At 42.5% G+C, this 24,023-nt stretch overlaps 2 protein-coding genes and 1 long non-coding RNA gene across 3 annotated transcripts; 2 read left to right on the forward strand and 1 right to left on the reverse strand.

The window, feature by feature from the left end:
* Window positions 1-1,004: 1,004 nt before the first annotated feature.
* aprt (adenine phosphoribosyltransferase) lies at window positions 1,005-15,337 on the forward strand. Its single transcript, XM_037123551.1, has 5 exons — window positions 1,005-1,190; window positions 8,452-8,555; window positions 9,271-9,404; window positions 9,758-9,836; window positions 14,110-15,337. The coding sequence occupies exons 1-5, from the start codon at window positions 1,102-1,104 to the stop codon at window positions 14,247-14,249; spliced, it is 546 nt and encodes a 181-aa protein (XP_036979446.1). The 5' UTR covers window positions 1,005-1,101; the 3' UTR covers window positions 14,250-15,337.
* On the forward strand, window positions 1,205-4,890 carry LOC119033448. Its single transcript, XR_005079249.1, has 2 exons — window positions 1,205-2,687; window positions 2,814-4,890. It is a non-coding gene; the product is annotated as an uncharacterized LOC119033448 (long non-coding RNA).
* A 758-nt stretch (window positions 15,338-16,095) lies between the features above and the next one.
* On the reverse strand, window positions 16,096-21,948 carry cdt1 (chromatin licensing and DNA replication factor 1). Its single transcript, XM_037123550.1, has 10 exons — window positions 21,383-21,948; window positions 20,975-21,103; window positions 20,156-20,457; window positions 19,869-20,063; window positions 19,292-19,437; window positions 18,889-18,989; window positions 18,139-18,327; window positions 17,164-17,319; window positions 16,833-17,034; window positions 16,096-16,674 (listed from the first exon to the last, which is right to left on the reverse strand). Exons 1-10 carry the CDS (start codon window positions 21,944-21,946, stop codon window positions 16,511-16,513), a joined length of 2,148 nt encoding a protein of 715 aa, XP_036979445.1. The 5' UTR covers window positions 21,947-21,948; the 3' UTR covers window positions 16,096-16,510.
* Window positions 21,949-24,023: the final 2,075 nt, after the last annotated feature.

The following is a 24,023-nucleotide window of genomic DNA, read 5'->3' on the forward strand; positions in this document are numbered from 1 at the left end:
GTTTTTGCTGTTGTAATTCTGTATTGCTGCTATTTTTGGACAGGTCGTCCTTGTAAAATAAATCTGTGATCTGGTTAAATAATTTTTGAAAAATTAAAATAAATGTAATGAAAAAAAGTGTATTTCTGTCAAAGAAGCTATTTCAAGCAGGTTTAATGCCTAGAAACGTGTAGAGTACATTTGATGGTAACCATGGTTTTATTTGAGTTCTACATAGCTGAAAACTACATTACGTTACAATACTACTAGCTGCATTGAGTGTTAAATTACCAATTACACTTCTATGCATTTGTATTTTAGTCCACAGAACAAGGAATGCATGGGCATATGTGATTCAAGAATGCAGATTAAAGTGTGTTAAAATGATTAGGCTTCACCATTAGGCCTAAGAAATACACCTCTTTTCAGTCAGAGACTGAAAAAAGAACTTACAGACTTGGCTATATTAAACACACACACAGCTTATATGAATATGGTCATATTATGCTTTTTGGATTTTTGTCTATCTCTTGTTGTGTTATGAAGTATCTTTGTGCATGTAAATGTTCTAAAAAAGTGAAAAAGCCTTAAATCCATGTCAAAGGGAACCTATTCTAGTAGGACCCCTAAATAAAACAGTACATAAGAAGTGCCCATCAAACCAGTACAACTTGTGGGAGATGCTCCAGGAAGTATGCAGTGAAATTTCTTCAGATTATCTCAACAAACTGACAGCTAGATGCCAGATTCTGCCAATGGTAAAAAAACAAACAAAAAAAAAAAGTTTGAAGGGCAGAATTATTATTTCAGATGATAATCATTATTTCTAACCTTATCACTGTCTTGAGTGTATGTGTTCTATTTATTTGGAAACTCAACTGATGAATTAAAGTGCGGGTTTTCATGGAACATCTTCATTGGATTATTTAGACTGCAGCCTAAATCAATCTGGTGTTGAATCTAGACTTTCAACAGCAGAAGCGCACTGCAGCCCAGAGGAGGGCGGTAATGCGCCTTGAGTCTGTGTAACACTGTGAAGGGCCAGAAAGAAGAAGAAGAAAAAGCCAGAGCGAGAGACGGAGAGAGGGGCCACCAGTGCTTAAGCGATACGGTTCAGCTAATATGGCAGCCGACACAGAATCAAAACTTCAGCTGGTTCACAGACACATCCGAACTTTTCCAGACTTTCCGAAGAAAGGCATCCTGTTCAGGTAAGATACACTGCTATCCACTCCTTCACCTCGGCCGTGCCGTTCTCGACGGTAGTGTGTTTCGTGGGAACACGTGAGTTTGCCATGTGTTTGAAACGCTCCCCGTACAGCAGGTTAAGGAAGCAGCCTGGAGCTGCGGAGGGACACATGTCCTGTCACACGTAGAGGCCGGCAGATAGCACACCGTCAAAGTTCCCACTGAAGAGTGGGGGTCATAAGGTTCTATCTAACCTTGTCTCACCGTGTCCACCTGTTCATCCGAACATGGATCCACGACTGTCACTTTCCACTTTGCAACACTTTGCATATCAACATCAGTAAATAAGGTCACCTGTCTGATTCACTAGCAGGGATATATCCGGTTTTCTGGGGGAAAATTCCCTGAATTATCGAATGACGTTACATAATCACTGCTCTCATCTGCGGGAGAAATATGACGAAGAGTCAGTAGGACAGACAGAATGACACAGGCTTTTCCATGCACAAATGCTGTATTTTTTCCCCTCATTTAAGTTGCCAAAGGTACTACTGTGGTTTGGATTCTGTAATGTTGCTTTGTGGGTTGAAGTGTGGGATATTTCACACTTCTGCATCATTTTTATTTTTTTTTTAATTAGAAATTTTGAACCTAAAGACGGTAAGCACACATCCAGGGCTGGCTCTAGCCCATTTGGTGCCCTAGTCGAGATTAGACCCAACCTCTTCAGCCAAAGATTGTGCCTCGATTTTTATGTCTGGATCTGTGGCGTTGTCCCTCACCTTCCTTTGTGCATCCCTGACTCAAAAAATAGTATGACAAGCTTCTGCAGTCAGCCAAAGCATAGCAGTGCATAACAACATAGCGGTGCATAAGAGACCACAAACAATTGGCTAAACTTACACTTAAGAGAGTGGCGTGGATGTTGCATCAGAAGGCTGCTCTCCATCAGCTGTTAGGGGCATCTGGAATTTTTTTTTAGCAAAATAAATAAATGAATAAAAGTACAGACAGAATAGGACAAACAACTGTTGCAGCTTGCAGCAGTTAATTGCATAAGTGGTGTGTTCAACATAACATTTTAATTGCCTTATGATAAAAGATTTGCTACCATTTCACAATAAACAAAACAGAGTACAATCTGCACCGGTGGCGCATCCACATGGGTTGGCCTCTACTGTGATTCATGATTCATTAATCCTTCTTAGTAGCTATCAGTGTCATTGTCCAGTGTTGTTTTATTTCAACCTAGCTAGCAATCTAATACAAATGAAATGTCTTCACACAAATTGGCATTTAAACAAAGATAACATAATGTTACCTTTATATTGGGATGACTTCTCCTCCTCTTTTCTTTTCTTTTGGTACTGCGCGCCCAAGGGCTTTGACGGCTGTTTCTTCTTGCAAAATATCAAAACATAACCTGTCTGTCACTTGACATGACCAGACCTCTAGGAAACCTATCTAACCGTCTGAGGTGCGCAGCCAATGACCACACTTCACGTGACTCAGCACCACAAGTGAGAAACATGTCATCGTTTATCTGTTCCTTTATTTTGTTAATATTTATTATTTTCAAGACAGAACACGAAGGGAGGGCGCCAATGGGCATCGAAAGTTATTATTGTTTTTTTTTCTCCCTCGAGGGTAACTGGCGGTGACCCTCCAGCAGATGACACTCTAAGCCATTGCCTATGCCTAGAGCCGGCCCTGTGTGCATCCACCAACGTGCAATGTTTACTGTGCAATGCTAGCCAAACAACAGACTTGTCACCAACAGGTGAGGAGCCCTCATCTGCCTTAAGCACCACGGCTCTGATCTGCAAGGTGACTCAAAACTTCAGCAACATAATGGAAGAGAAATTCTCCAAGTATACGGAGACGCCCTATACACTTTTTCTGCAACCTGGCTGCCCACTGTGCTTGGCTTTGAAACAAGCCCTGGTGCTAAAAGCCGTGTTAAAATTGAACAGGCACTGGGGGCCGCGAAGCAGGCGTCCCCGCCCGGTGATTATCAAACTTCAAAACTCCAGGGACAAGCTGAGGATAATTGCAGCAGTTAAGGCGACACCTAATCTGGAATATGAAGGTCAGCGGATCTTCATACATCAGGATTTAACTTCTCCAGTTCATGACAAGAGGAAGGCTTTCAATGTGGTGTGCCAGCCTCTAATAAACAAAGGTATCCGCTTTAACATGCATTTCCCAGCCAATCTGATCGTGAACCACAATGGCACCGAGCACAAGTTTGAAACATGAAAAGATGCAGAAGACTTTCTCCACCCACTGGGATACAGTCAGACAGGAGTTGCCTTCAATTTATAACTTTAATCTTGTCTCATCTGAGGGTCTACATGGACGCCCACTAAGGTCTGCGTGAGTTTGTTTGCCTCATATCAGCTATTCTGTCTTGAGAGATTCTGTCCTTTTATTTAAATTGGTCTTTTCTCTCTTTGTCAAGATCTGTAGTGTGATATAGTCACCCCTTTTTATGCTCACTCTAATATGCTAACAATAATTGAGGGGCATATTCTGTGGTTGATAATAGCAGTAGAGGCTTTATGCTGACAGGTAGCCAGAATGATAAATGGCAAGTAATACCATCATGTTGTGGGAGCCGGTGGGATATGGAGGGTTTTTTTGTTGTTGTTGTTGTTTTTCTTGCTCTATTACCAAGTGGGTAGCTTTCTGTTTCTTGTTTGTTATGTTTTTGATGGTTCATATCTTGTTCTTTTTATAATGTAATCATTCATGCTTACCTTGCTTTCTGAATATGAAGAAAGTTCTAGTTGTTTTCCCATCAGTAGAAAATGGCAATGTTCATACCAGCACAGTTCACATTGTTCATGAGCCAAATAATACGGGATTGCACTTTATTAGTTATAATGGGTCATTTATCTCTTTATATGTATCATTCTTTAGTAGTTATCTGATCAAACTGCCATTTAATGAGTAACACAATAGTCATAGCACTGATTGTCAAAGGCATCATCCATGCCATGCTCAAAAAAGATACAGTACAAGTGGCACTCTTAGAGGAGACTCACTTTACAGACTCTGAACACTTAAAATTAAAGCGTGATTGGGTTGGCCAAATGTATTCTTCTTCTTTCAACTCAGAAAGTAGAGGGGTAGCAATACATATCCACAAACATCTTGCTTTTACACTTGATTGAGTACTTTATTTATCCTTGACAGGAAATGAATTCATTGCTACAGCCATTATTAGACACACATGCATACATACATAAAGTTAAGAACCAGAACATTCCACCTGTCAAGGCTCATTAAAAAGTGTCATTGCAGCAGGGGAGAAAAGACCTCCTGCTGTGCTCTGACTTGCACCTTGGCATGATCAGTCTTTCACTGAAGGTGCTCCTTTTGATCACCCCCAGTGCATTGAGTGGATGGGAGGGGTTCCTCATGATTGCCCTTATCTTAGACAGCATCCTGTCTTCTGCCACCTGCTGGACAGAGTGTTACTGGATAGAGTAACAGTGTTACTGGATAGAGTGTTACTGTTTAGCTCAGTTGTTACTGAGTTAAACAGTAACACTCTATCCCTATTTTACCATAACTCATCAGCCAATTTGGCCTCATTTCAGGATATAAAATTAACTATAATAATAAATCAGAGACCTTGCCATTGGGTGACTCTGGGGATTGGGTTGCTCCTGCCAGTTCCCTTTTTAGGTGGTCAACTGCAGGTTTTACTTATCTGGGCTTCAGAATTTCAGCAGACATTAAAGAGCTATACAGACAAAAGCAACTTTGAAAGCAACTTTGATATCAGTCAGAAATGGTCTTCTTCTGTTTAGCTCAGTTGTTAGAGCGGGTGTCCTGTGTGCTGAGGCTCTGTAGTGGACCTGGGTTCAATTCCTGGCCTGGGTCGCTTTGCTGCGTGTCACTCCCCCTCTCTCTCTCTCCCTACTTCTTGTCACCCTCTTCAGCTTTACTATCAGTAAAGCCATAAAAAGGCCAAACAAAATACTTAAAAAGAAATTATCTTTATTGGTGGTTTGATCTCCCACTGTCTCCCCAGTTTCCAGATATTGGAAAAATATAGCTAAGGAGCTTAGCTTAGTTACATTAGATCCAGTATTGTTTCTTCTGAGTATACCTATGGAACGGCCCTCTTTATCCGCTGGACAGCTGACTTTATTATGTAAACATGTGCTTCTAGCAAGGTGATGCATTCTGTTCCAGTGGCTCCAGGAGAAGCCTCCCTCAGTTACTCAATGGTACATAGGTTTTTCCTATGGAATGTCTCAGTGCTATTTTAAAAGGTAATAGCATCGCCTTTTATAATATATGGCAGGCTATCCTTGATCATCTTTCCAGCGTTCTTGTTGATTCATTGACTGTTAAATTTCTTCCTTTGACATGACGCTAATGCAAACAATAATGTGTATGATCCAAATGTGTGTTCATGTAATCGATGTATACTATTACTCCTTTGTAATTTGGCAAGGTATGTGCTGTGTTTATTTGTTTGTTCTGTTAATGTAAAATGCAAAATTCAATAAAATATTGTTGGGAAAATTAAATAAGAGGAGGCACTTTTATTTATTTTTATAACTATAAATGAGTTTGAAGGTGCACTGTTTACAATGGCAGAGCCATTTTGTTTACAAGAAAAGCATTAAAATAAAAGCAGTACTTTTGATAATTTCTTTGTCATTTGTAGTTTGTTTTTGATCAAATTGATCAAAATTGCAAATAGTTTGGTGTGGAAAAAATTGGAGATTCAGTATGTAGGCCATATCAACCAGCCCTAGTGCTGCACTATCCTCTCAGTTTAGTTTAGCATTTTTCAGTCATGAACATCTATGGAGAGAATTTTGTTCCTTTATTATTTATCCATCCATCCATCCATTTTCATCCGCTTATCCAACCAGGTCGTGGGGGCAGCTGCCTGAGCAGGGACACCCAGACTTCGCTCTCCCCGGACACTTCTTCCAGCTCTTCCAGGAGGATCCCAAGGCGTTCCCAGGCCAGCTGGGTGACATAGTCACTCCAGCGTGTCCTCGGTCTTCCTCAGGGTCTCCTCCCAGCGGGACATGCCAGGAACACCTCCCGAGGGAGGCGTCCCAGGGGCATCCGAAACAGATGCCCGAGCCACCTCAACTGGCTCCTCTTGATGAGGAGGAGCAGCTCCTCACCCTGTCTCTAAGGGAGCGCTCCGCCACCCTGCGGAGGAAACTCATTTCAGCCGCTTGTATCCGGGATCTTGTTCTTTCGGTCATGACCATAGGTGAGGGTAGGAACGTAGATTGACAGGTAAATCGAGAGCTTTGCCTTTCAACTCAGCTCTCTCTTCACCACGACAGATGTGGCCACTGGATAGATCCGCCTGTCAGTCTCACGCTCCACCCTTCCTTCACTCGTGAACAAGACCCCAAGATACTTAAACTCCTCCACCTGAGGCAGTAGCTCTCCCCCAACCCGGAGGGGACAAGCCACCTTTTTCCGGTCGAGAACCATGGCCTCGGACTTGGAGGTGCTGATTCTCATCCCAGCCGCTTCACACTAGGCTGCAAACCGTCCCAGGACATGCTGGAGGTCCTGGCTTGAAGGAGCCAACAAGACCATGTCATCCACGAAAAGCAGAGATGAAATCCTGTGGCTCCCAAACCAGATCCCCTCTGGCCCGTGGCTGCGCCTAGAAATTCTGTCCATAAAAATACTAAACAGAACCGGTGACAAAGGGCAGCCCTGCCGCAGTCCAACATGCACCAGGAACAGGTCTGACTTACTGCCGGCAATGCGAACCAGACTCCTGCTCCGGTCGTACAGGGACCATACGGCCCTCAACAGAGGGCCTCCGACCCCGTACTCCCGGAGCACCTCCCACAGAATGCCACGAGGGACACGGTCGAATGCTTTCTCCAAGTCCACAAAACACATGTGGACTGGTTGGGCAAACTCCCATGAACCCTCGAGCACCCTGCGGAGGGTATGGAGCTGGTCCAGTGTTCCGCGGCCCGGACGGAAACCGCATTGTTCCTCCTGAATCTGAGGTTCGACTTTCGGCCGAATTCTCCTCTCCAGTACCCTGGAATAGACTTTCCCAGGGAGGCTGAGGAGTGTGATCCCCCGATAGTTGGAACACACCCTCCGGTCCCCCTTTTTAAATGGGGTGACCACCACCCCGGTCTGCCAGTCCAGAGGCACTGTCCCCGACTGCCATGCAATGTTGCAGAGACGTGTCAACCAAGACAGCCCCACAACATCCAGAGACTTGAGGTACTCAGGGCGGATCTCACCCAGCCCCGGTGCTTTGCCACTGAGGAGTCCTTTATTATTTAATCAAATAAAATAGATTTGAAACCAAAAAAGAGTAAGTGGCAATCATAAATATTTTTTTTTGAGATTGAAACAGAATAGGTTGCAACTGGAAAAAAAATATGAGAGAACATATTTCTTCAACTTTAATCAAAACTAATGTTTGTAAGTAAAAACATATGACCATTTTGCTTATAATGAGAGAAGAGTTTCTATTGGTTGGTTTGACCTGGCTCCAGCGCCAGCTACGTCTTCCGCATTACACCCACTTCTCCCTTGCGCTGTGCTACCTGGAGGCAAGCCTGTTGCTCTTGAAACGTTTCCCATAAGTAATGAATTGCGCTATATATCGTTTGCTACAGCCTGCCGTACATTCACAACAACAACAACAACACAAGTAATGAACTATAATGCCCTGCTGCTGCAAGCACACTGATTAGTAGCAACATGGTTGTCTCTGCTAGTCACGGCTGACTAAAGGCCGGACAGACAGAGAAGACCGCGGCAGCCCACAAACACCCGTTCTAAAGCAGCATAACAGACACATAAACGTAGACGTGTGTTTGTTGACATCAGAACAGCTGTAGTGAGAACGGGAGCTGGGAGGAGTAGCGGCAGCCCGCTACACAGTGGAAACTGGCACCGCGTTCAGCGGTAGTTAAGCAATCCACGGTCAGACTTCTCCCCAGACGGTGGAACAACGGCGCTGCGCCGCTATACTAATTTTCAGTGTTAGCTGCTTTATAGCGGGTGTTTGTGGGCTGCTGTGGTCTTCTCCGTCCGTGCGTCCCCCGGCTGACAGTACTGTTGATTTAATAATAAAGGAACAAAATTCTCTCCATACCACACATCAAACTAGTAGTTAACACTTTAGACAACAATTTTGGCAATTGTGAATAGATTGTGGATTGTGGGAGAGAAGAATCACATTTTTTTTTTATGTGAATCAATTTTTCAAGTTCATAAAAAGCTTAATTTCCTCCTGTGTCCCTCCTGCAGAGATATCTGTCCCATTCTGAAGGATCCAGCCACACTGACGGCAGTAATCGACCTTTTTGAAGAACATGTGCGGAAAAATCACCCGCAGGTTGATCTGATTGTAGGTAAGAAAACAAAGCAAAGCACTTACCAATGATAACCAGTATACTTAAGACGTTAAAGTGGCAAGATGTAAGAATTCTAGATGAATGCATTAAAAATTAACAAAAATTGTCAACAAAATGTGAAGTTGATGAAGACTCTCAGTGATCTAGGTCATGGTAATTCTGAGTGCAATATTGTAGGCAAGTTGTTTCACCTCTCATCCAAGAGTTCTGACCAACTGGGGTGTTGCAGGCTTTTAAGTGGAAACTTTTTTGAACTTGTGACTTTGGCCAGCTGTGTGCACCAGATATCGTGCTTCCATGTTATTATTTCAAAGGATAATGTTGTTTTCATGGAGACACACATTATGTGCATGGAGAGGAGGGGCAGTGTGTGACACATGAGTTTGAGGGAGAGCAGGGAAAAGAAATACAGCTGAACAGATACACCACATTTAAAGTAGCACTAAAAAAACAAAAAAATAAATCCTTTCCCAGAGGAAGGAACAAAAATGTTGAAAAACATATCTATCCCACAATGTTAAAGAAAGTAAGAAGAAATTCCTGGATCCATCCCTTTATCCAGATCCAGACCAAAAGTTACTGGTGGCTGTACTGGCCAAGAGCCAGAAGTTTCATGGAAATCCGATCAGTAGATTTTGTGAAATCCTGCTGACAAAACAACCAACCAAGTGCAGTTTCCATCCCTTCACTGAATGGTTTTGTTTGTTTGCAGGTTTAGATGCTCGTGGTTTTCTGTTTGGGCCTCTGCTTGCCCAGCGGCTAGGTGTTGGCTTTGTCCTGGTCAGGAAGAAAGGCAAGCTACCTGGAAACACTGTGTCCGTGGAATATGATCTTGAGTATGGAAAGGTAAGGAACACATGCACACACATACACAGGTTTTGCAGCTTTCCTTGTCTTTCCTCCTACTTTACCTTGACTTCCATTCATTTGTCCAGTCAAACTCTAACCTAACCTAAATTTAAACCTTACCCAAAACTTAACCAGGACCTCAGAATGCAGTTTTTGCCACAATAGGACCAGACTTAGGTCTCCATGAGATCTTTTGGCACTGAAATGGTCTGTGTTTATGCCAGAAACCGTTCTTAACGGGTAGCAAAACTGTGTATGCACACACCAAGAAGCATTCCATCACCATGCTGTGGCTTCACCACAGTCTATCTGATGAACAGTTTTTCAGAGTCTTATTTCTGCCCCCCCAGGCGGAGGCAGAGATCCAAGAGGATGCAGTGACTCCAGGACAGAAGATTCTGCTGATTGATGACCTTTTGGCAACTGGAGGTGAGAAATCTGCTGGTTAGGACCAATTTGTGACCATCATCTTCACTGAATTCAGTCTGGGGAACATTTGTTATATAGAGCAACAAAATATCATTTTCATATTATATTGTAAAGTATTATAAACATCAGTTGCAACTTTACTTTAAACAATTACTTAATAAATTGTTTACAAAGCATTTCATTGTTTAACAAGTAACTTGACTGACTGTAAATTCCCACCCATCATCAAAAACAATGTAGTAAAACTCAAACAGTCGCAAACATTTCACTACAACTATACTAATAGTTAATACTTTATAACTTACAGATGAGGCTGTTTTGATGGACTTAAATGAATGGATTAATGAGATTGCTGCACTGAGATGCTTCCTCTATGATGTATGGACCTATAACTAGTGGACACAACTCTTGAGGCAAAGATCCATTTATATCTATGAAAGCTGCTCAGCGGTGCATGAAGCCAAAAATGCTAGACTTATGGTTGGGGCTCTTGCACATAGCTTCTGTAGTGTGCGGCCCATTGAGCATGCCCACTAGAGACTTTTGCGACTGAGCCAACTAACTTCCTGCTTAGCACCCGGCTAGTCTGATTGAGGACAAAATAATTTAATAGTACAGCTCTTTTAGACTTTCCAAATGTTAATGGACCAAATGGCCCCAGCAATGACAGCGAAACAAGTTATTTCACAGGGTTGTGACGCTCCAAAAACTGTTTCCACTGTTTTATAGTCCCTTTTTTCACAATGTTAGCTTAGAGGATAAAGTCTTTTTGTTACAGTAAGTTTGTGACATCAAAATGTTTTTTCTTTCTTGTTTTCCCACATTCAGTGAAAAACTTGATTCTACTCTGACCAGAGCAGGTTGGGGTCATTGAGGCAATGTGTATCAACGTACTTTTAGGCTAGTCTTACCAATTGACAGCCATCATGGCCTCATCCCTGAGTAATTATTATGGGCAAACAAGTTCAGGGGCCCCATTTCTAAATGTTGCATCAACACAAAATTAGGCCTAAAAGAGGCTATAGTTTTCAAATAGTTGTTGTTTGTAAAATTGCTGCAGTGAACATAATTGACTGTGGTGTCCAGCGCCCATTGTGCGCTGATTGGAGCACACTGGAGACAGCCACACACACTTCTCCAGTCACCTGACACAGTACATCCTCACAACCAGCACGTATGAATTGTGTAAATTAAGAGGGTCTGAAAATAAACACAGTGACAGTCTTAAGCCTAAAGCAGTCTTCACAGTAACTTAACCTCCATAAATAAGTAAAGAAATAAATAAAGACTGTTCATCGACCAAAATTCCATTTTCTCCAAAGTGGGGGATACCGCTCACTGTCATGATCATTTTTAGAGGGTGTGAAGTAATCAATCTGATCACTGTAATTGTATAAATACTACAGTGCCACTTATGCGTAATGCATATGATGAATAGTCCAAAGGGTTTTTGTCTTTTTTAAAGATAAGCAAATGGAAGCATATAACCAGGAGGGGGGAATGCTGTCTCTTAAAATACCATTAATGGCGGGCATAAAAATTGGATGGATCTCTGGCCAGAATTTCTTAAAAAATTCCAGTGGAAACCCATCTGGGCCTGAACACTTCCCATTTGGCATAGACTGGATGCAGCCAAAACCTCCTCAGGTGTGAAGCAGGCGACTAGACTTATTACCAAATTCATAATATTTTGTTTAGTGTAAAGTAATAGTTTCTGGATATGGCAAGTATGATCTGTTGCTAACATCTTGGTTCCAGATACCACAGCACACCTTCAGGGGTCTAGTGGAGTCCATGCCTTAACGGGTCAGGGCTGTTTTAGCAGCAAAAGGGGACCAACACAATAACAGGCCGCCAATATTACCCAAAACACTTGACCCAAGTCATACAGTTTAAAGGCAATGCTACAAAATACTAATGAAATGTTTGTGAACTTTGAGGAAACTAATAAAAAATTGTCTCATTATCTCTCATTATTCTGACATTTAGCAAATGTGAATAATTGTGGTAATCCTAATTGACCTGAAACAGGAAATGTTTAGTCTGATATCATGTCAGTGAGGAAAGAAATGGTTATGTGTCTTTTCTATACAATAATCAAAATCAGTATCAGAAATCCTTTAATGTCCCGCAGACGGGGAAATTAACAGGAACAATAGCAAAAATAAGCAATAAATTTAAAAAGAAATAGACATGTATACATATTTACGTGATGTAGTGCAAAATTAACAGCAGTTTTCTTTCTTTCTTTTTTTTTTTAAATGTAGATTTTAAATACAGATAATAAATATGGAATAAATATGGGTGTTAGGGAAATTGACCAGAGTGCAAAAACAGAGGTGGGACTCCTGCACCAGCAGTGATGACAGCTTGTCCATCATCCTGCTGTCTCCCACCACCTGCACTGAGTCAAGAGGGCATCCCAGGGTGGAGCTGGCCTTCTTGATAAGTTTATCAAGTCTCCTCCTGTCTGCTGCCGAGATGCTGCTGCACCAGCAGACTGACTACTCCATAGAAAATGGCAGATGCCACCACAGAGTCATCGAAAGAGGTCAGGAGTACCTCCTGCACCCCAAAGGACCTGAGCTTCCTCAGCAGATAGAGTCTGCTCTGACCTTTCTTGTATGTCACTGTAGTGTGGTCAGTCCAGTCCAGTTTATTGTTCAGGTGAACTCCCAGGTATTTGTAGGATGTCACCATCTCAATGTCCGTTCCCAGGATGTTCACCTGTGTGCAGGGTTGTTTGTGCCTGCGGAAATCCACCACCAGCTCTTTGGTCTTCCCGGCGTTGAGCTGGAGGTAGTTCCACTGGCACCAGTCCACAAAGTCCTGAATAAGTTTTCTGTAGGCTCTGTCATCCTTGTCCCTGATGAGGCCGACGATAGCAGAGTCGTCAGAGAACTTCTGTAGATGGCAGTGAGGGGATTGGTGGTAGAAGTCTGCAGTGTACAGAGTTAACAGGAAAGGGGCCAGAACTGTTCCCTGTGGGGCCCCTGTACTGCAGGTTATCGTGTCCGACACATAGTCCCAAGTCCTCATATACTGTGGCCGGTTTGTGAGGTGATCCAGGATGTGAGGTTTTTGTTCACCCTTGCCAGCTCCAGCTTGTCCCCCAGGAGTGCAGGCTGTATAGTGTTGAAAGCACCGGAGAAATCAAAGAACATGATCCTCACGGTGCTTCCAGGCTTCTCCAGGTGAGACAGCGACCTGTCCAGGAGGAAGATGATGGCACAGTCTACTCTGATGCTGGGTTGGTTTGCAAACTGGAGGGGGTCCATAAAAGGACCCACCAGAGGGCAGAGATGGACGAGGACCAGCCGCTCCAGGGTCTTCATCGGGTGTGAAGTGAGAGCAACTGGTCTGTAGCTGCTGAAGTCTCTAGGGTGAGGGATCTTTGGTACAGGTACCACACAGGAGGTTTTCCACAGCAGTGGCACTTTTCCCAGCTTCAGGCTCAGGTTGAAGATATATCCCACAATCCTGCACAGCTAGTCTGCACAAGACTTGAGGAGCCTGGGGCTGATCCCGTCTGGACCCATAGCCTTCTTCACCTTCATCTTCCTCAACTCACCTGGAGAGACGAGAGGGACAGAGTGGAGTAGGGGGGCTGAGTGTCAGATGTGGGGGGGAGGGTGAATGTCAGGGGGGGCAGTGGGGGGAGTCTGTGACATGAAAGGAGTGGAAAGGGAGGTAGAGGTGAAAATGGGGCAGTAAACAGGGGGGATGGAAGAGGTGGTGGTGAGCAGCAGAGATGACTGGGCCGGGGGAGGGGTGGGTGTCTGGTCAAACCTCTGCCCTGAGATGGTTTAAAGGCTTTTCCAGACTCCACTGATGTTTCTCTGCTGCAGCTGGTTCTCCATCTTCCTCCTGTAGCTGTTCTTCCCCTCTCTTATCTTCCTCCTCAGCTCCTTCTGCAATTGGATCTACAATATTTAGGACCTATGGATGCACATTTTTCTGACAATATAACTGCATGTATAGGCCTGTGGGAATGTGGAGTGGTGGAAAGGAATTAATGGGTGGGCAGGAGTTCTCTATACTGGATAAACAGGAAATATGGTCAGCACTGAAGCATAACACAGACAGGCTGCATATTAACACGACAAGCAAATGCTGGAGGATGGCAAAGTAATGGAAATAACCAAAGGGTCAGTAAGGGTTGTTTCCTATGCCATGATCTGAAAAGAATGGATGTAAATTGTGGATTGTATTTTGAAAATATTCTTACTGAATAACTTTAACAAAATCAAGTGTGTGCATATCTGTGTTGCAGGGACATTGCATGCAGCCATTGAGTTGATGAAGAAGCAGCAGGCTGAGATTTTGGGCTGCATGGTGATCATCGAGCTTAAAGAACTCAATGCCATTGACAAACTGAAACCACACAGTGTGTTCTCTCTGCTTCAGTATTGAGGACGGACAACGGACTCTGGCTCTGAAAAGTACCTGGTTGGAAACAAGTCAATGTCAACAACAGTACACAAGGACGCTCTTTACATCGCTCACGTTTTTGTTATGTGTTAAAATAGGGTGCTTGGTTTCCACGAAACCTTAAAGAGTCTTTGAATGTCTAGAACTTTTCTCTTCCAATCATGTTATGAATGCTGAAATCTGTCCCTGCATCCGTGTGTGCCTAAACAGTGTTGGATGGATATTATTAGACAGGCAAACCATGGTATCTGTTGCAGACAGGTCATAAACAGCTTGCACTCTTGTTAAGTCTGTCAGTTTAAGTGAAACTCATAAGACTGATGTTCTTCAAAATAATTTTGATTATGTTTACGTAATGGACTGATTGTTATGAAATGTTCACTTAATTAGCCATTATACACACTCTTGCTTAATTCAATGGAAATCCATTCAGTAGTTTTTGAGAACTTTAGCTAAACATTGCCAAACTCATAATGGTACTAGAGGAAATGACTGGGGCTCAGTCACTAGGATCTGTCGTCAGGGGGACACACTGTATATCTACATTTCATAACAATCCATCCTGTAGTCCAGACATTTCAGTATGGAACAAGGTTTAGGACCAACCACCCTTAACTGTTACTTACAGATATACTATGTAACAACCTTTTTTTTAAAATATATTTTGTGGCTATCCCAAAAATTCACACTGATGCAAGGTAACCTTGTCTGTGAACATTTTTGCTTCAGTCATGTATATTTACATCAGCAATGGTTGTTTAACAATGAGCACAACTACTATGATCCCATACTACTTACATGTTTTGATCTTTTCTCAGATTTTGACCGTCTCCTCCAGCACCACTTCTTTCCAGGCTGTGTAATTCTAACTATTATGTGTAAACTGAACTTGATGTGTAAATTTGGTGGAGTGCCCATTTACAGTTTATTAAGTCGTGAAGCTTTTTATTTAAGAAGTCTTGATGAGTTTACAACTTTTCTTCTATACCGATACAAAATATGCAGACCATATCCATATTCAATTTAGCAACATACATTACAATGGGGTCAACCACACCCCCTCACTAAGATTGGAGTTTCTGTTCATTCCTTGCTCAGAGTTCTGAGAATATTCTGGAATCACTCCTAAACTAAGACTCCTTGCTAGGAATTTTTAGACTAAGTTAGGAGAGGATTCTCAGAATCTTTAGTAATACGGGCCCTGATCTTTATACATGGGATGAACACTACTAATTGCTAAGTTTAGTTTCAACTTTAAGTTCATCCAACTGAAACATTCTATGCATCTTAAAGAATAAACTTGATGCCCACTCATCAAGCCCTGCTGGACGTCTCTAGTGAAATGGCATGAGGATATCCCTCTACCAGTTCTATGCAGTATAGAGGAAGTAATCCCTAAACACATCTAGGGCTGAGTATCAGGACCAGATTTATACCCAAGGCAATAACAAACTTCCAATTTATTGTCTAAAGGACTCAAATTCACAAGTTTTCCCTCTTTTGAACCTTGGCTGTTTTTAATACCCAACTGCTACAAACACATGGACAACTGTCCCTTTACATGCTGAGAGTACCACAAATCAAATTATAGTCATCTCTATTATACTGTGTTATGGTGATGCAGAAACATCAAAATCTGGGAAAAATCAACCCAAACATTTCAGCGTAATAAGATGCCCCTGGTGAGAAAGGTTTTTCCTCACATTACCTTCCTTAATTTATTTTTTGATCATCACAGAAGTATTTTCCCTAAATTCTCAGGTAATTACCATTTTTTTCAGTTTTTATATTTAATAAATTGTAATTGTGGAAGAAAAAGACAACAAGGCTCTGACAAATGATTGTATTTCTTAAACATTATCAACCCTTTTAAAAATGTAAACAATCAGTTCTACACTGTAGAAAGCTGACCCCTAAAAGACTGGAGGACTACCTGTACACGCAAATGGTAGAAGGAGGAAAAAAAGAGAAAAAAAACACCAACAAGAGTGTCATTAAAAACCCATGTGGCCCCAGGATTTTGGGAGAGACCATGGTCCTGTGCCTGGATCAGTCTGTGATTATCTTCACAGACAGGACACACCACAAAGCACAGGCCTACGCATCTGCTGCCAGCAAACCAGTCAAACGGTCTAAAAACATGGCACTTATAAGCAACTGGCCTCTGTGCTTTAGCAACAGTGTGCTGGCAGTTCAGCCAATGACAGCCAGGGAAAGTCCACATCACTCAGTCATGACATCTCTCAGATTCTCTCCTCCTCTCTTAGTCTGCTGTTCAGTTTGTCCATAACAATGCTGAGCTCTGTGTTCTTGTTCAACTTCAGGTAGAAGTCCTTCCTGATCGGATGAATACTCAGCCAATCAGCAGCCACTTCTGCCAGTAGACGAATATGTTTCTCCATTTCCCCTGTTCATTTGAGAGAAAGAACAAATCAGAAAACTGATTTTTTTCTGAACAATATCAGTAAGGCAGCAAAAAGTTTCTAACAAAATAAAATGTTATATTTCTACCAGTTAAAATAATGTAGAAACATTGTGTAGCTGCTGTGTCCCGTTTGAACCAACCTGTGCAGAGAGCAGATCTGTAGCTGGCCACCATCCTGTTACAGACCACCTCCATGATTAAAGCTGGTTTCTTCTCTGCAACAAAAACATTGCGGAGAATCCTGGCCAACTCTGGGAGCCGTGACATCATCAGCAGGCGGTCCTCCTGGGTGGGGTTTCGGATCATGGCAGCCTGGAGCTTCTGAGCTTCCTTTGCCCTGATCTGAAACAGCAATAAACCAGCCGCAATGACATGATCAATACCATGGTTTTCTAATGGCCAATTCAGCAAGACAAATACACCACTTAAGAGCAGTCAAATCCACCCCCTCCATACTCCCTGTGTACGTACCCGGTCCAGGAGGGACTGGGACACCCCTTTCAGGGCAGCTGGTACCACAGCAGCTGATTTTTGAGGAACTGTGAGGTCCTGTGGAGATGTTTGCGCTTTACTATCTGCAACTTTATCTTCAGTCGTCAGAACCAGAGAAACCAGAGCCTTTTCCATCTGAGAGCACAGGACAACACCACCATCAGACTTAGTATTTACAGTTAAATCACAAAATGCAATTTTTTCCATTCTATCAATCCAGTATAGTGAGCACTGTTCTATCAAAGCATTTTAGCTTTATTAAACATTGACTGTACATTATTAATCCAAAATACATGACAAACTGATACTGAACAAGTGCAACTCTCCAGCTCTTATTATTGAAGCCAAGGCATAAATACCAAAAACTACAGTTCCTGGAGCAGCCACTTGAGGCTGGCCTCAGAAAAGAGTCAATCCCCATCAGAGCCCATGGTAAAACTTTACAGCAGAAATTAAACACATTTACAGCCTGGTACAAAAAGTGTTTTTGCCTCTGTGCTAAATGTATCCCTTACTGACCACTGTGCAACAGTGAATCTTTTTTAACTCAGCTGTTTAAATTTCATCAGGGCTAAATCTTAATTAGGCAAGGGGTCACTTTGAGAGACAGGAGCCATCTCCTCAGCGTCTTCTCTGCAGTCATTGCAACATTACTATAATCAGATGTTAGTTGGACTACATAAACCTTAAATTACTTTGTTTTTATCTTCCCTAATAAGCAAGTTGTTGATCAACTTGCATATTTTGATGCACTTTTTCAAAAGCAACTCTGAAATTGAATTGGGCTGGGCAGAGTTGGATGCCTATGAGATGGCCACAGCTTGTACCATCCACTTTGCTGAAACCATGGTGGTTCTACCCACTATTTATACAGTCAATGGTACCAACACAGAGAGAGAAGTTTGACAAATTCAGAGCATCTAACAAGTAACCACTTTAACTCTGATACAGTACCTTGGGTGTGATGAGTGAACGGGCCTTGTCCAGCACCTCCTGAGCAGTGGACAGTTTCTCAGTGTGAGGAGGCTGAGGCAGGGAGCTAGTCTGGATAGCTGGCACAGTATCCACATTAAAGCCAGGGTGCCAGCGGGTCAGTTTTTCTTCTGGAACAGACATGGGAGGAACTAACGACGACAGGAAGACCTGCAGACAGAGAGCTGGTTGAATGCGACAATGGAGACAGACCTCTTCAGTCCTGTCCTTAAAGCACACACAATAAACATAGTTTCCTCCAAGAGGTTGTATTATGCAAATTTTCAGATACATTCTTTTATTTGTGGGTCCTGATGGAACAGGTTTACATACTTTAATTTTCAAAAAACATCTTCTCATATAGAGCATTGCTGCAGCATCCCTTTTCACACTGTCCCAAACACTCAGTTTTAGGTTTTATTTGAACAACTCGCCTCTGTTCAATGTTTGGTGAGAGTTGCACACACACATTACTTAACAGTTAGGATGTAGCCAATCAGAGGCAGAGTAAGGCAGGTCATGTGTGATCTAAAATAACACTGCTACAGTAAGAGCAACTGCATGTCAGCTAACTGATTGGTGTATACATTTTATAGTAAATATATACACATTTATTTAAGACACCTGTTACATAGCACATAAGATACAAAAGTAATGGCTCAACTCCAAAAAGGGGGAGCTGTGGCTACTTGTGACAAAACCAAATGGAGGCTACCTTAAGCAAACACTAACCTTGTGGTGCCGTTTGACAATGCAGACCAGTTTCAGATGGAAGGTGCGTCTTCTCTCCACAAGATGAGAGGCTGACAGGACGAGACGGGCTTCATTCTGGTCTGAGGAGGAAAACCACACACATTCACAAAATTACACACATGAAGGCATGACTAAAATGTCACATCTGCAATTAAGTTCTGTTCCATCCTCCAGTTCTAGAACGAAAGCATTGCAACGGCTTGATTTTGTTGAGTCTCTCAGATTTTTGGAAATTCTTCGTTGAGTTTTTGAGTAGAGCAGAAATCATTTCTTTGGTGGAGCTACTGCAAGCTCTCGTGGCCACGTAAAAGCTGTGTCCAGTAGAATCAAACATGCAATCAAATCAAGACAGATAGTTCTCTAAGAAATGTTGCTGATTAACCTGAGAGAATGACAGGCTCCACAGTAAGCTGGTAGCTGCCCTTCTTAATGCTGCTGTTGAAGGTTGGGATGTTCTTCTCCTGTCTGAATGTGTAGGCTTCAGGAAACACGGTCTTTATCTGACCGATATGGCTCTCCTCGAACCTCCTGCAAAGTGGATAAAGAAGAGATGCAAACATTAGGTTCTGCAGCCTGACAGTTTCAACGTCCAGGATGTCATACAATCTTTGGAAAGATTTAGTTAAAATAGACAGTTAGAAATTAGACAGTTTGTTGCTTTTACAGTTGAAAACTGTCAGTCCCAACATGTCAGAATTTTAAAAGTGACATGAAATGCTTAAACAGTGTGGATTTTATTCATAGCAACACTTGCAAACCTTTTTCCTTAAAAACAGTGAAAACACATTTCTTAGTACACTTGTTTGCAACTGTGCCAGAAATCAAAATGCCACTGAATGCCAACTTCTTGTGACTCACACAGAGACTTCACTGACTTATATGACCAACATGTCACCATTTCTCATTCTTAATTTAATCTGAAAAGTACAGGCACTACAGCTCTCCATCCTTCCACCTACTTGTGCATCATGTCCTGAACTCCCTGTTTGATCTTGGCAAAGGTTGCCGTCTCACAGCGGTTATACAGCATGGCTACCACCGTGTCCATACTTCTGAACATCTCAGCAAGCACTTTGTAATGGTATGGCAGGGAGAGGCCAGGGGGGGCTGCCTGGGCAAGGGTGTGGTACCGCTGGTATGCTGGCTGTTCAGTACTGAGGGACAAGAAAAGGGGAAAACTGTTTAGCAGGACTTGGAGGCACTGAAAACAGTGTACCACCTGCACAGGATTGACTGATTAACTCACCTGTCCTGAGCCTGTGTCTCACTACTCTTGCTCTCCTCTGCCTCCCTCTCCTCGTTCCTCCTCTGAGCTTTAGTAGCAAGCTCTTTGGCTCGTGCCACAGTCCGCTTGAGGGCCTCAGCTTTAGAGGTGGTGGCTATGGCAGTTTTTGGGACATGATGGGGAGGATTGCGGGGTGCTGCATCAGCAGGAGAGGACAACGTGTAAACTGAAGGTGAGGCTTCAGTGCTGACTAGTTCCTCTTCACGTTTCTTGATCCTCTGAAGACGAGACTTGAGAGCTGCAATGTCCACTTTAGACGGGGCCTAAAAGAAAGGGGGGTTATCATGTTGATGAAATCAAGACTCAAGTTAGGAGTCACAATGTAAAAGTGTCACAATATTCTTTATTTTTATTGTTGTCAATTAATCCAATATACATATCCAACAAGAGAGAACTGAGTTAGGGGTGGCTTAATTATAACAAAGAGAAAAAAAATAAAGAAAGATTTGTATAAGAATCAAAATCAAAATCCCATGATTCAAACTCAGTTTAAGTGTTAAAAAAAAAAAATCGATGTTGCAAGTGTTAATTAGTGACATGATGTTGAAGACAAATGTGAAATGGCCCGAGTCGGTTAACCATGTCTCATGCAATTAATCACGATTAAATAGTTCAAACAATTGACAGCCCTAGTAAATACCCGCATCTTAAGCTTGTGCAGTGATAAAATGTATTGTTCAAGTGTAAAATATCCTGCTGTTAAAAAGATCTTTAGCGGATGTGTTTGATAACCGTATCTTTTACGCCCCATTGTATTGGCATCTGCAGCAGAACACATACCTGTCCTTCAGTGATCTTGCCGGTGAGCTGACCCCTCAGTGGAGAGCTGCTGGTCTTGTGCTCAGACACAGGAGAGGTTGGAGCTGCGGCCTGCTGGGTCATCTCGCTGGGTCGTGCCTGGACACCAGCCTGGATACAACAGTTACACGGCAGGCATACAGATTTAGCCCCGTCTCGATTGACATGAGTGTTAAACACGTAAACTGTGGCAGTATATGAAATCATTCCATTCAAGTTTCGCAGGCTGGCAGCCAAAAGTATGTGACTGTTTACTGGCAGCCATCTTTGCTTAAATGATAATGTACAGACATCTGATATCAGTCAATAAATGAAGACAGGCCTTTGCGTGTGTGTGAGGTTCTGCCTGATGTCAGAACCTAGATTCAACGCCAACAACACTAAACTTACATGTGGTGTGTCTTGAGGGAGGACCAGTTTCTTTCTGGCCCTTCTCCTCTGTGGTTTCTCCGGGACATTAGCTTTAGCGCTGACGGCCTCCACTTGCCGTCTCTTCTTGGCCGTGCTGTGGTCGGCGGTGGCTGAAAAAACGCCTGCTCCGAGGTCAAACTCTGTTGCCGAGGTCCGCTTCGGAGTCCGGGGGCAAGAGGGGATATCTTTCACAACCTCTTCCTCCTGTAGTCCCACTGCCTCATCGATAACATTGACAAACTCTTCATGGACGGAGGACGAACACAGGTTTTTAGAGGATCTTGACCGTGTGTCGGCGACGGTGATAGCAGTCGAACCATAACCGACCACAGCGCTGCTTCGCTGCTTGGCTGGTTTCACAGGACCGGCAATGCCTTTCTTTCTCTGTGCGAAGAAATCAGTAACTCGAGCCTGAGACATGTTCTTGCCGAGGCGTGAGGTGGACACAAGTACCGCTTTGTCAAAGACTGCACGGGTCTGCCATGCACTGAAGTCGGTGAAGCTAGATATCAACAGGAAGAAGAAAAGAAGTTTCGCGCGCATCCACAAAAGCCACGCCCCCCGCGGGCTACGTCATAGAACAAATAACGGAGGAGGGCCATTCTGATGAGATTTAAAGTCACACACTTGTGAAGAAAGAACCCATGTTCTTTGTTGTGCATACATTGTTGTGGATTTTAGAGAATACCAGTTAACTATCTGCCCTGTTGTTGGTTTAATTATTTTAGCTAATTGATCAACATTTTTTATTAACTCACGTGTTTATGTGACACTGACTCATCCTTATATTTGGCTTTGGCAGTTCCAAGTGGCCTGTGTAATATTTTTTCCTCAGACTTCCCTCCTGACGGTTTCTCTCACTAAACACAAAGCCAAGATTAAGACAAGTAAAACACACCATGCAAATTAAACCGTTGCAAATTCACAAACTTAAAAGCTCAATTCCTTTTATTCATGGAGGTGATCAAACAGTAGCTCTGTGAAAGATTTCTTTATCACAAAACAAAAGGCTGTCAAAGTAATTCATGTTTGCAATATCTTTAAGGCTGTATTGATGTATTATCATGACTGTGTTTTTATTTTTATTTCTGCATTGCTCTACATTAACATTTTTCAGTGCTCAATATTTAGCCTATGGGCATATCTGTTGTCTTCCTTTGTTTCTGTGTATGCTCTGGTGACAGTCTAAAATACAGCTGAGAAAAAAACAACAACATATACATTAGACTTTAGAATTCTTCTTACATCCTCTAAAATGCTGGGTCATCACAGTTTAATATTGACTGTAAACATAAGATGCATCATCATCTGATTTGGTGGCGCAAACCCTAAAAATCTTAGGCGCCATGATTTAATCTGGGGACATAAAAGAGACTATTTGCATTGAAAACAAGCTGTCAGAAAGTTATTTTCTTTACTATTTCTTTACTAGTGATATCCCAAACATAACTTTCAGTACTTTGATCCACAGCCAGATTAACCTAACTTGATCACCCCAGACAACCATTAACAAAACAATATCCCCATTCTAATGACCACTATATTTTTTGAGTATTCTCTTTTAATCATCTCTTAATCTATGCACACACCTCTTTCACCAAAACCCAAGGTCCTTAAATCACACTTGTTGTGCTATAAGTAGTGTCCTCTAGGTATCAAAAATATGGGATAACAGCATTAAAGTCGGTGTCTTTACTGCTCACAGGTACTAACCTACTCCATACACATTTACATGAATATAAAAGGCTAAAATACATTTACCCCTAAATGAAAATTCAGTCATTATCTACTCAACCCCATGCCAAAGAAACGTCAGGAGTAGTTTTGTAGTCCACAAAACACTTCTGGAGCTTCACAGACAAACAATGTTATAGCATTATTTTTCTTCTTTTTAAATGTAAAGACAAACAAAAACAACAAAAATCTGAAGGAAAAAAACCCAACATAAAATGGGCTGTCTCCAGATGATTTCAGATCCCACATTGATTTTCATTTACACCCTTTAAAAACGCTGTAATTTTTACTTGGCAGCTAAGCTAAAAGCATTAGTGCACACCCTGTCTTTTTAAATATATATATACACTATATTACCAAAAGTATTCGCTCACCCATTCAAATGATCAGAATCAGGTGTTCTAATCACTTGGCCTGGCCCCAGGTGTATAAATTCAAGCACTCAGGCATGCAGACTGTGAAACAAGACATTTGTGAAAGAATGGGCCGCTCTCAGGAGCTCAGTGAATTCCAGCGTGGAACTGTCATAGGATGCCACTTGTGCAACAAATCCAGTCGTGAAATTTCCTCGCTCCTAAATATTCCACAGTCAACTGTCAGCTCTATTATAACAAAATGGAAGCGTTTGGGAACAACAGCAACTCAGCCACGAAGTGGTAGGCCACGTAAAGTGACGGAGAGGGGTCAGCGGATGCTGAAGCGCATAGTGCAAAGAGGTCGCCGACTTTCTGCACAGTCAATTGGTAGAGAGCTACAAACTTCATGTGACCTTCAGATTAGCCCAAGTACAGTACGCAGAGAGCTTCATGGAATGGGTTTCCATGGCCGAGCAGCTGCAGCCAAGCCACACATCACCAAGTGCAATGCAAGGCGTCGGATGCAATGG

This window comes from Acanthopagrus latus, chromosome 15 (genome assembly GCF_904848185.1).
Source record: "Acanthopagrus latus isolate v.2019 chromosome 15, fAcaLat1.1, whole genome shotgun sequence".
In the NCBI taxonomy this organism is placed as follows: domain Eukaryota; kingdom Metazoa; phylum Chordata; class Actinopteri; order Spariformes; family Sparidae; genus Acanthopagrus; species Acanthopagrus latus.